Genomic DNA, 13,346 nt, shown 5'->3' on the forward strand with positions numbered 1-13,346 from the left:
GAATGGAAACTGTTTTAACATTTAAGTTTCTTTAAAAAAACATACTAGTACCTACAGAATAAACACTAATATCTACAGAATAACTGGTACCTATGGAATAGATGATAGTAGCTAAAAAATAAGTAGTAGCAGCAGCATGAAAATAGATACTAACTTACTAGCCAAAGCAATTAAGGCCGTAACTTGAACACTGGTGGAATTAAAGGATTAAGGGATTTAAGTGGACATTAGAAGGGATTTCAGGGGATAAAGGAAAAGAAATAAGAGCTGTAAAAGAAGTTAGGTTTTGTTGTAGCCTAGTTGAGTGATCCATTTGCAAATTAGATTTTTTTTAAAAAATGTCACAATGTGAACTAACCTAACAAAAGATAAGCCAATTAACTATTATAGCCAATCAAATCCCTGTGCTGAGAAGCCTTGTTGCCAGACACATACACATTTTTTTTAAATGGCAAATTCTGGTAAAAGGTGTTGTTATGGTATTTATAATTCAGATACCAGGCATCTAGAGTGGCTAGTTAATAGTAGCTCTTTCTCTTCCCGAAATCAATTAGTAATACCAGCGCTGAATCAGACTTGTCGTTCTTTATGAACACATATGCATTTAAAAAAAAAAAATGTATTCTGTGGCTGAGAAGCTTCCATAGAAGCACTGAAATTAATTGATCTATCTATCAAACTTTAAACTACTTTAAAATACTTTAAAATACTTTAAACTTCAAACTTCTTTAAACTTTTTCAAACTCATATCTATCTATCTATCTATCTATCTATCTATCTATCTATCTATCTATCTATCTATCTATCTATCTATCTATATATAAACTTTAATCAGTTTAAACTTTAAATCACTTCAAACTACTTTACGTGTGTGTGTGTGTGTGTGTGTGTGTGTGTGTGTGTGTGTGTGTGTGTGTGTGTGTGTGTGTGTGTGTGTGAGTTAGTGAGCATGTGTGTGTGTGTGTGTGTGTGTGTGTGTGTGTGTGTGTGTGTGTGTGTGTGTGTGTCTGAATGTGTGTGTGTGTGGATCAAGAAAGACTAAATCAAGTAATTATGCTTAAAATATTTATTTTATTTAGTTAATGCCCATTATGACTGCACTTAATCTGGAACCTCACCCTTAAGCAAGTCAAACTGGAGTAAAAAGCTCCAGAAACACTCACTCTTTGGATCACTGGAACACACAAGACTTTCCACCACGTCAAGGTGGCGATCCTTGGACAGGACATTCACTCTCCATTCATTCCTTATCTAACAAACACACACACACACACACACACACACACACACACACACACACGCACACACACACACACATAGTCTATAACTAACACACTCGCACACATGCACACAAGAAGTAGACACAAAATGTAAGCAGTGTATTAATATACATTGAATTTATGTGCATTTGTAATACCATTATTATTTTTCTAAAATCATGATGTTATCTTACAATAGTGTTGAATGTGTGATCTATGCAGATTTTGATATATTTGATGTATCTATTCTAAAACACAATACACAGGATCATGATAGCTGTAATATGTCTGTAGAACTCCTGCTCTGACATTTGAGTGTGCGCCACTTATGAAGACAGGGTCCAGAAGAGTGTTTTTTCTGTTGTCCCGGTGCTGATTAGCTGTGTGTATCCTTTATCATGAAACAAATTGAGAATAGGTTTGTTGCAATGAGAAAGCTGATCTTCATTGAAGTCGCCACAAACAATTAGAGGCTTGAAATCGATAATCTCCAGAGATGTCAAGAGGGCATTCAGGTATGCCAAAAACTCTGCCAAATTATAACTTGGTGGTCTAGACTACTGCAAGAAGTGCTTGTTTGGGGGCTTCTATCTTCAAAACCAAATATTCCAAGTCAGTAACATTCTGTATGTACATCAGAGGACAAACCTGAAAGCTGTTCTTCACATAAATGGCCACTCCACCACCATTCTTGTTTGACAAATGTGCATGGTTTGTGTAGGATGCATGCCTGTTGTGTTTGTACATGGTGTATGCATCCAGATGTAGATGTGCAGGAACAGCTGAGACAAGCTGATGGTGGCATTTTAAATCATCCATATGACATGACACTCCAGTCCCTCTATGTTATGATGAATGATTTTAAGAGCTGAATTCAGTTTGGAATCCTGTACAATATGTAGGATGGGCTGGATACTGTGAAAATCCGCTTTTGGCATGTTCTCCAAGGAGGCACTTATTTCTGGATCACAGAAGATTTTCTTTTCTTCAAAGTCAGTAATGTGCAGTCCACTGAGTTATGTTGTTCTGCTGTGTGCAACGTATGCCATGCCTGAATCGAAAATGTGCTTCTTAGATACAACAGCGCAATCAGTTGTCATTCCTTGCACTTTATGGATGGTACATGCAAAAACAAGCTTCATGGGAAATTGTCTTCGAACTGTTACTTTTCTTTTCAGTGGTTCCTCTGACCTCTCAATATAGACAATGTTGTCATCTCCATCATGTGCTTTGTTGCGATGTTTTTGTCCAGCAGTCACATTATCTAAATGAAGACCAATTAATTGAACAAATCCATCTCGGGTCTGAGCTGTTATTTTCGCCACCTTGCCAAAAGTGCCATTAACCAGTCCATCTTCCGCATCAATATTTCTGGTTAGCATCACTCGTGCACCAACACTCTCAGAAAAAAAGGTACAAAAGCTGTCACTGTGGCGGTACCTTTTCAAAAGGTACACCTTTGTAAAGAGTGCATTCAAGTCCCTCAAAGGTACATATTGGTACCAAACGTGTACATATTGGTACCAAACGTGTACATATTAGTACCTAAATGGTACATATTAGAACCCTTTTGAAGGGTACTGTCCCAGTGACAGCTTTTGTACCTTTTTTTCTGAGAGTGAATAGCAATCTGTAGTGTGTCAATAAGGTCACGTTTGTCTCCTTTAAATGGTATTGCCTTTTCATTCCTCCTGTTCGGGGATCTTTTTTGTAATCGTGCATCAATGTTAATAATATTTGAAAAGAGGGAGGATATGGCTTCACTGTTGTGATTGTCTACCTCTTTATTGGTTGCATAGATGTGTAATGCATCAGTAGGAAACTCTTCAGGGGAGGATCTTATGACAGTTTCTAACATGCACTTGTCTGCATCAGTCAGCTTCTCATGCTTCTTTTTTACTCTCAGTCTGTTGAGCAGCTCCGCTAAAAGATCATCTTTCTGTCTCATGATCTGTGTCATAGTTATCAATTGAAAATGATCTTTCCAGAAGTCCAGCACATGGTCCTCATACACACAGAGTGGTTTTGCTCTTCCCACAGGTGGTAATTGATAATGATCTCCTACAGCTAATAAAGATTAGCCACCAAAAGGTTTCTGGTTTCCTTTAATCTGTTGCAGTCTCCAGTCTCACAGGCAAACAACTGTTTTGACACCATTGATATTTTGTCGATAATTAAAATGTGTTTATTAGAAAGATCTGCCCTGATTTCATCCAAGCTGTTTCCCAGGCCTTAGTATGGAAGCTTCAAGCTTCTTGGGAGTTTCAGAAGACAGTGCAGTGTTTTACCTGAGATGTTAAAGGCTCCAGTACCTGTGAATACTGTTAAAAGAACGGTTGGCTTGGAAATGTTAGTATGCTCTTGTATGCATGGAAACCTGTGTAAAATCTTGGTTGGTTCTGCATAAATAGATTTGATAATGTGTGATTTACCAACTCCTGCTCCTCCATTCAAAAAATACAGAAATTGCTGTGGGTTTTCACCAGAGACACTTCTTTTGCACCAGTCTCGGACTGCATAAAATATGGAAGCTTGTGTTTGATTCAAGCTCTGGTACATTTAGCGAATCTGTGCATGATTTTGTTGTGTAGCTTCCATGAGAGGCATAGCTGTGTTACTGACAGAGGTAGATGCTGTGCATTCAGGAATATCATCCTGCTCATTCACATCAGATCAGTGCGGTTCATGTTCTGATATGCTCTCCAATAGTTCATTTGCATAAGTTATATGCAAATAATTATGATGCATATATTCACACTCTATATCCCTGATCTCATTCCAAGCTACTATACGTATAACATGGAAGTCTGTTGAGATATAAACTCGCAATTGTGAAAATTGTGTCAGCTGGTATGATTATTAAAGGTTAAAAATAACAACTCAATTAAATATAACGGTTTTTATTATAATAACGTTATAATATTTTAATGAAATAAGTAAACATACAATAAATATGTAATATAGTGCACATATTTAGCTAAATATTCCTCTATAGGCTAGCTGATTTTCTAGCCAACTAACGTGCTATGGTCATGGCTTTCCTGAGGTGTTGTGACATAATGTTCTCCAGCTGTTTTATGAACCTCTTTCGCAGTTGAAAAACACTGATTAATCGATATTATGTATGTATGAGGGATACATTTCGGTAAGTGTTGGACTACCGTCTCTTTCAACATAGGCCTACCTATTGTTCATTCGTGTTTATTTACTAAATGATCGGTTCACGTGCGCTTGAACTGAGGCGCTACAATGATCTGTTACATTTACAAGCGCCAAAACGCTATTTATTGGTTGAATTTCGAAATAAAATTGACAGAATATGAGAGCTGAGAATTTGTTCAATATCAAAAGTAACCTTCTCTGTCTCTTGTCTGTCGATGTCATGTCTTTTTGCTTCGCGATTTTTCTCTGAGTGAGAAAATAGATGTGTGGCGTGAGAGCTTGTGAAAAGTGTCAATTCATGCTGAATGTGTGACAGCAGCCCTGTTATCAAAAATGAACAGAACTGATATAAATTTCGAATTTTCACTATGGTTGTGTGTAATTTTTGTTGTAGAACAAAACGTCAGAGTATAGTCAAGTTTACCACAGGCTTCATAAATCGAAAAACCCTATAAACCTCATAGGGAAATCTCATTTCCAGCAGCGAATTAGTCTTCTGGGTTCTGACATAAGGAAAATAAATTCACACCTCACAGACAAAGCTAACAACCACGTTTTTTGGGTTTGGTTGGATCAGTGTTTATACTGTTTATTTTTCCGAAAATTCCAAATCCAACAGCCAAACAACTTGTTTGTTGGTGTATGTCTGCGCTATGTAAATTGGACCACTGCACCACTCATTCAAAAAGTTTTCCTATTTTCTCATGCATAAAACAATGGCTCAAAAATCAATAAACGCACACAAAAGACAAAGTCATTCATAGTGTTGCATAAGTTCCACATTTATTTCATATCTGTCAATGTGTTAAGTGTACACAAACATTTGACTCATAATTCCAACACTCAGAAAGAGACACTGAACTACTGCCCACTGAAGATGGTACAAACCGGTTACAACTGCATATTACACCATTCACAGCAATCATGTTTATATACAAGGCAAGTAAAACTGAGAGAAAACGACAGAAAAAAATGCTCATGAATGGAGTCTGTGCATAAGAGGCGAATGGAAGCACACAGATATTTGGTGTCGATTATGAGAACTGATTCATTCTTACACTTTGGGAGGTGGTAAAATGGATGCAATGTTTTTAGCTTGGAAACATGATAATGCAACGTTTTATGGAAATTGCTAGTAGAAATGGTACAGGACAGGCTATAACATGAACAATCCCATTCAGCTCTCTGCATTACTTTCTACAAGGTACACAGACAAAAACTAAGACAATTTACATTTGCTTGTACAGTATGTACTAAAACTGAAAGTGATCATTTTAACTATATATTTTTTTTTTAAATAATTTTGTTGACACGCCTGCTATTACTATTAACATATGCACTTGTTTATAAAGGTAGTGGCATTGTTTTTATTTACTCTGAACTGGTCGTGAAAGTAAATTGAAGCTGATTGACATACATGGAAAAAGGAAAAGGTGCATGAACAGAGAACCTTCAGGGTTTGAGAATCATAGGGATATGCTTTCTGCTTTTACTCACAGAAACAGAATACCATCCTAAACATCCATATTAGTAACTGATTTTTTGGAATTAGAAGTGTAGATTTCAAAGACATATCAAGGCTTTCAGTAGAGGTTTGTTCAGGGTTTCAGATTCTTGCTGTACTGAGCATGTGCTGTAGGTTGGCTGGCCTCAGTCATACACATGTGCCTGAATCTTGCTGCCCTGGAGGAACCTCAGGTGATTTGCAAACAATTGATCTGTGCACTGAACATGCAAGTATGGGTGAAAGGCTTGTGTTAGTTAGGCAAATTGCAGGATCATCCAATCAACACATAATAAGCCATCTGGAAAGCAGGAGCTCTGCTCCAGTAACTGCCGAAGTCAAGGTCTGGCCCACAGGACTCCACCTGCTAGCAAATGCTTTGTCAGAAAACGTGTCTAAATCACAGCTTCTGTTATTATATAACTCAAAAATGTTGTTTCAAATTCCATAAAATCTAGTTCGGCTGAAGTTGAACAACTATCAGCGATCTCAGCTCAGATGGTTTCCTGTTTTTGAGGGGGTTTGCCTATTGAAAATAAGCACAACAATTCGACCTGAGACAAATATAAACGTATTGTGTTGCCATCTATCAGCTCGTCAGATATGTTATATGATTTTAATCACAAAAAATAGGACCAAAATGATATTTGGAACAATAGAAGGGCTTATTTCTGGAGTCCATGATGGTGTTAGAGATGAGAAACTTGTCCCTAAAATGAAAAATGTTTCTGGGTGAATAAGTAGATTTCTTTAGTTCATTTGCAAGTCAAATCAGTTGAGGAAAAAACATTTTACACCATCTAGACATGCTTAGAAATCCCAAAACCTAGTCTTATGTTGGGCATGTGCAATATGAAAACTGTCTAAAAAATAATTAAAACTGATTTTGCCTGTGCACAAGAATGATTACACACAAAGAGAAAGGGTGGTACTGAAAGTGGATGATGAAAATTGTAAAACAAAAACAGAGTAGATGATCCAAGAGGCACAAATCATATCTCATCACTCTCTGGGGTGCGTATAGAAAATTCCATCAGTACTGTACATTTGATTTGTTCTAACAAACTTCTAAACCTTCCATTTTCCAAAACGGACCACTATACAAACACTCATGTAGGATTCTGGGCAATAATGATAATGTTTCTCTACCTGAAAAAACTTTTTCTTAACCAAAACTAGTTAACCTCTAAAAAGTAAAATTCAAGTAATCTACATGTTATAGCAGCTATCCCAGCATTCACTTCTAACCTGTTCCCCAAATGCATTCGGTCGTGTTGGGGGAATGAGAGCAGTGCGGTCAGTAAAATGGAGCTTAGTCAACTCATGATAAAAAAAAAGTGTCATATGCAGAAATTGCACTGTACTTCTTCAAAAAATATTACAGTCTTTGTCAATAAATACATGCTGAAATAAATAAAAACATGTTAAATAAATACCTAACTAGATAAGACTTTAAAAATAAATTAGACAGATACTGTATAAGATAATTTGGGGATACCGATCTTTTTTTTATATAAAATATTAGACTGGATTATGATACATTTTAGATAAATCTACTGACCAGTACTCCAACAAAAATAGGCCAAATCTGTATGAACGGTTCTCATACAGAGATATGAGAATGCAACCATTTTCCATTGCCAAATTTTTCCTCATGCGTCCTGATTATTTTGAAAACTGCATTTCAAGGCCTTACAAGGGAAACATTATAGGGGTATACGAGTATTTATGGTGGGCTGTACTGTGTCCAAGAACTGCACTTAAAGAGAGTAAGAGCGTAATATGATGTGATTCATCTGCTCCTTGCTAAGAACTGCTTATCATTGATCAATTATATCTTCCATAGCCAAGAGATGAATAAACATATGGTCTGCTTACTTAAATACCGACCAGTTTTAAACGCAAAGACTTGCAAGTCAGGAGTAGCACAATAAGGCCATGTGATCCATTTTCCCACCAAACTCAAGATATGGACGTCACTCTTCACAGTACCAAATTTAGATGTGTTTGCATGAGCTGACAGCTTCAGAATTTTCAAACTTTCTAAAATGTTGCTGAAGACTACATAAGCATACTATCTCTAACCCCAAAAAGTAGTTAGCCAGTTCTGTTGGCGCTATAAGTTGAATATTTAGGCCACTGTAGATGCACAACAAATGGGCCTTTAAGATACAGGTGCACAGTTGGTGCTAGTGTGGGCAGGTGCAGGTACACACATGAAGGAAACAGAGGGTCAGAGAGTTGATTGAGCACAGAAACTTGGGGATCTGTCAGTAGATCTATTTACAAGTATAGTCCTTAGTGTTTTTTGTCCTCGAAGAGTTGTACATGTGGTGGGCTCAAAACCTCATCTGCCCGGCTCTTCTTCTAGACAGTTTAGACCTGACGAGAAGAAGACAATTGAACAAATATTGGCATGTAAGGTCTTTTTTTGTGTGTGTGAAAGAGTTAGATATGTGCTCCACTGTACCTGATAGATCCAGCAAGCAAAGGGTTAAAGGCATACAGCCAGTCATGCATCTCCTTGTCATTACTGGCTTGAAGGAGTATCCCACGATGCTCTGTGCATACCGCAAACGTGTAGGGGGTCTGCATTTCAGACAGACATTGGGTTACAGTTCAGTCGATTTACTCGAAAATAAAGAAAATAAAATATTTGTAGATGTTTTACCTTCAGCATGGCCTGCTGGTCTTCGCTGTACTCCACTTGTGCCGAGGACAGGTTAAGAATGGCCCTTTCCACTGTGTCTCTCTCTGTGTTGTAGATGTAGACATAAGGTCGGCGTACCACCACATATCTCTTAACCCAGCCATTACTGTGGGGCTCCAGGAAGTGCAAATAACCTTTCTTTGACACAATTGGGCTGTGACAATAAAATAGAGTACAGGTTAGAGTACATGTAAATTCATGAAATCTCAGAAATTGAATTTACTTTACAGGCAAATGTAAAATAAAAAGGAATTGCTTATCTTCTGTATAATGATTTTTTTTTTTTTACCTGACACGGATTTCCTGAATATCTGGCACGAAAGTGTGGGTCCTTGATCTGGACGGTTGAGGAGACTTCTTGCCCTCTGTTTCAGACTCAGGGATGGGGCTGACAGCACGAGATCGAGGTGTTGGGGGTCTACACATATGAGCAGTAAGAATACAGATGTTACTAACTACTGTATTAGTTAGGCTAGATGGTGTTAGTTAGACTAATGTTCCTAAACATGACAATATAGCTTGTACCTGTCAGTGCCCTGATAGTGGACATTCATTCAAAACCATAAGCACTCAAAATTGGACATTGCGGGCTACATTTCTGTGATATCAACTTCAAATTTGTAACACAACTTGGTTAGACATACTTTTTAGGCTTTCTAGCATTTTTAGACTCCAAATTATTTAGTAAAATTTACATTTATATGTATCATATAATTTATATTTATAAATTTATATATATATTCTGGTGACAATATTTGCATCACACAGTGGACCCTCGTGTACACGTAAAAACCAAAGTATACTCTGGGCTTAAGGGTACGCTTACACGACACCAATGTACTAAACACAGAAACGTTTTTCGTTTGCGTTTTTCGAGTACATGCGACACCATTGTCAAAATGATCCCCGGATCCACGAAAACGACTGAAAACGCTGTATTGTGCATGCCAGGCCAGTAGTTGACGATGTTACTTTGTAAAGAAACAATCCGCACCTACAGACTGAACGGCCAAAACGCATAAAAAGTTTTACGAGTTAACACCCCCTCCGTCTGATCAATAGTAGGCGGGAGAGGCCAGAAAAAAAAAACATTTTAAAAGCTGTAATTTTTGCATTTTTTAGTCTGTATTGCATAAATCAGTTTGTTAAAATTCTTTTAAATCTCTAAATGAGACAGCAGTCACTATTTACTGACCTGAGATCAGTGTTGTGGCCGTAGCGTCCCTCCACAAGTGATGGACATGTGGAGGACGGTGTGAGAGTGCTTTCAGCACACACTGAGGCTGAGTCTTTCAAAAGAGTTACTGACATCTCACTCAACTACAACACATCACAGCAGAGAAAACAGTCATTAAACACAGAACACAACATGCTCCTTCAAAAAAGATATCTTCAGAAATCTTCACATGACTAAAATCTAATTTCTGTAGGTTTCTGCAGCAATAGTCAGAACTCTTTTTTTAAGGCGGTATATTCTCAGCGGCCTGAGCTCCTAAAAGCTTCTTAATGTATTGTTGATAACTGACAGAAGGAAAACGTGTAAAATAGTGTAAAATATTCTTAATATCTTCACCTTGCTCTCACTGGCGCTAACACACACATGGCTGTAGTCCCTGTTAAAGGAGTGGTTAAGCAAACGCAGACACTGTTGGGGATAAACAGAAAAGGGGAACGTTAAACTGATTGACAAGAGCCTTTTTCTCACGATTTCCTGAAGTTATCTTAAAATTTCTTAAATTTAAAAAGACCTTTGCAGCCAGCTCCTTCTGCCTCTCGTTGGGTGTTTCGGGGCCGGGGCCGGGGCTGTGGCCCAGGCCCAGGTGGGTGGATGGGGAAGAGGACTCGGTTAGATCTTCACTCCCGCAGGACAGCAGCGACTCCTGGCCCAGCAGCAGGGTGGACTCCAGCTTCTCCCTAAGGAGGAGGTAGTGTCTAGTTTTCTCCACCTAACATACCGCAGAAGGAAATGAAGTCTCAGATACTCAGCAGGGCCGCCAATGACACATTCTTGTCATTTCACATTAAAAACCAAATAACTAGATGTTCTCACCTCCTGCAGGAGGCTCAATTTCTCCAGCTCCCACTGATGGTCCAGGATGAGGCTGTCACTGCGGGGCCTCCAGCCAGCCAGGTTCTCCTCCCCTCGCACGTACGCCACCGACGTATCCAACACCCTCCTGCGCCGTCTTTGCATTCCTGCACATTCAGGTGTCATTTCAACAGCAGAACCTCCCCTAAAATGTAAACTGCCCAGCATCTCATAAATCCTCAGTTAAACAGGCTAGTGTCTTACCTGGGCTCCCTGCATCAGCCAGGTGGCACAGACTGAGCTCATACACTCCAGTTACACGGTTTCTACGTGTAAAAACAAACAACACAAAACCTTATGGTAACTTCAATTAAAAGAGGAACACTGCAAAGGACTTCTGCTGTAATTTAAAGCAGCCGTACCCTTCAGATGGCCTCAAGGTGCCACTGCTGAAAAGGTTTCTGATGGAGCGAGAAGCCGGGAGCTTGGCGTCTCGCGAGTAGAATACCATGCATAAGTCTTTGGTTATTACTGTGGGCTGTGTGCAGTTCTCCATCTGGGAAAAGAAAACCATTGTAAGCTTTTCCATCTAAAATGGTGCTTAAAATTACCAAGAACAAGCAACACCTATAGAGCACAACAGTTGGGTTCCAATGAGCTCCAAGGTTGTTAACTGATGGTATATGATTCTGTTGAAATCATTAGTAAATGTTATTTAAACATACATTTTTTTTCAAAAACAATAAATTACGCCAAAAGAGCTCTACAGCGACCAAAGGTGAGAGTAAAGACTTTCACATTGTTACAAAACATATTTCAAATAAATGCTTATCGTTTCCACAAAAATATTAAGCACCTGTTTTCAACATAGATAATAAGAAATGTTTCTTGATCACCAAATCAGCATATTAGAATGATTTCTGAAGTATCATGTGACATTGAAAATAAATTATATTTTAAAATATATTAAAATAGAACATTTTAAATTGTAATATTTCATAATATTACTGTTTTTTGTTTTTTTTTACTGTATTTTGATCAAATAAACGCAGCTTTGGTGAGCATAAGAGACTTCTTTCAAAAAAAATGTATTGTGTCTATACTAGTATACTTACTATACTAGTTTTTGATTACATCATTTGCAATGCTTCATGAAATGTTAAGTCAAGGAATGTTGTATTTTTAACTGATTTTCAAATACTTGTTTGATTTAAATCAAAATTTGTAATGTTTCTGAGCTGTTTGGTTTAGTGCATGTCATGAAATTCTTCACTGAAGTTTTTTTTTTTCTCTGTGGAAAAATAAATGGCAACTATACTTCCAGAACCAAGACAACTACTAAAACTGGAAAGATACTGTTGTGCTCTATAGAGTCACAAGGTTTACTGCCATTTGCCTCTCTTTCACATATGTACAGTACTTGATTACAAATGCCATTGGCTGTTTGCTAGATTAAATTATCTGGAACTAAATCATGGAACTAAATAAGTAAATGGCCTTGGTTACCTCCAAGTAAGCAGACAAAGTCATGTAGATTTTCTCTCCATAAGGAGTGACACGGTTTAGCAGCAAAGAGTTGTGCATGGATGAATCCCAAGCAGCATCAAAACGGAAGAATGTCCTATATTGATGGTAGAAAACAGCCTTAAAGATATCATTTCAACATAGACCAAGGTGAATTTACATATTCTCTCACTCATGTTAGAATTTCATAAATATTAACAGGCTAAATGCATTAACTATGTTAATAATACATAATAACTAGTGTCAGTTTTTAGGCAAAACAATTACTAAAAGGCAATACAGTGTCTGTGTCATTTTTTTTTAACTGTTAAAAAGATAATATTTTAAAGTAACATTTTAAGAGTGTTTAAAAATTGTGACTACGAGACAATATAAATGCATGCAACAAAACAGCTTCCTCACTAGATATGAATGCCACCACCAATGATGTGTAGAACGATGACAATAAAACAAAATTAAAATGATGACGGATGAAAGACGTAACCATTCAAAGAGGGAGGCAGGTACAAGGGGACACTTATACCTAGAATCAGTCCCCAAGGAAATGCTTTAGGTGGAAAGGAAAGAATCATAAGTAAGACAGTTCGGAGAGGTAAACTGAAGTATAAAAGCATATAGCAAATTTATCTCAATTTATCTCAATGAGCGATGTAATTGCATCTCCAATCAACTCACATCAGCTTTGTTATGATTTCATAGACTTCCATGAAGTACAACTGAACTAATATTGACCCTTGAAAAATCCTATATGAAAATAGTATGGGCTGCCTCTTACACATAGGTTATTTTCACCTTGTTGAACTTCAAGGCTATAGTACCCTCCCTCGCTCTGATAAATTTAGGTCATAACCCACTGAAATGATCACAGATTGGATCCACTTGGCCCTACGCCAGGTAAGGGTCTTAAATCTGGAAACGCCTGAGTCTGAAGTACATGAGAGGGGCCGAGCTTCTCTGAGGTATGTGATAGATTGAGCTTGTGTGCTTTATATGTTGAGTGTTAAAGTGAATGGACCGGCATGACCCAGTAGGCAGCTTTGTGGCTGTCATTCAGACAAAAAGGAGTGAAAGAGGTACTGGAAATTTTGATTTGTTGAAGAGATGGGGAGAAAATAATGAAACATGGTGGGGGAAATTTCAAGGGTCACAGAACGTCCC

The 13,346-nt window shown here is 37.8% G+C and overlaps 1 protein-coding gene across 17 annotated transcripts in view; it reads right to left on the minus strand.

The window, feature by feature from the left end:
• Positions 1–5,186: 5,186 nt before the first annotated feature.
• kif1aa (kinesin family member 1Aa) overlaps positions 5,187–13,346 on the minus strand; it is an 81,673-nt gene continuing 73,513 nt past the window's right edge. For 12 of the 17 annotated variants that reach the window (XM_079882847.1, XM_079882855.1, XM_079882853.1 and 9 more), the window contains 11 exons: positions 12,171–12,285; positions 11,087–11,220; positions 10,929–10,990; positions 10,686–10,831; positions 10,384–10,581; positions 10,209–10,280; positions 9,831–9,955; positions 8,925–9,053; positions 8,597–8,789; positions 8,396–8,514; positions 5,187–8,307 (listed from right to left, as the gene is read on the minus strand). In XM_079882847.1, coding sequence (XP_079738973.1) covers positions 8,265–8,307; positions 8,396–8,514; positions 8,597–8,789; positions 8,925–9,053; positions 9,831–9,955; positions 10,209–10,280; positions 10,384–10,581; positions 10,686–10,831; positions 10,929–10,990; positions 11,087–11,220; positions 12,171–12,285 — 1,336 coding nt within the window. In that variant the 3' untranslated portion in view covers positions 5,187–8,264. Of the gene's footprint in view, positions 8,308–8,395; positions 8,515–8,596; positions 8,790–8,924; positions 9,054–9,830; positions 9,956–10,208; positions 10,281–10,383; positions 10,582–10,685; positions 10,832–10,928; positions 10,991–11,086; positions 11,221–12,170; positions 12,286–12,711; positions 12,736–13,346 lie in introns of all 17 variants that reach the window. The other 5 variants (XM_079882854.1, XM_079882850.1, XM_079882852.1 and 2 more) reach the window with 1 other exon arrangement.

This window comes from Squalius cephalus (genome assembly GCF_949319135.1).
Source record: "Squalius cephalus genome assembly, chromosome: 10".
In the NCBI taxonomy this organism is placed as follows: domain Eukaryota; kingdom Metazoa; phylum Chordata; class Actinopteri; order Cypriniformes; family Leuciscidae; genus Squalius; species Squalius cephalus.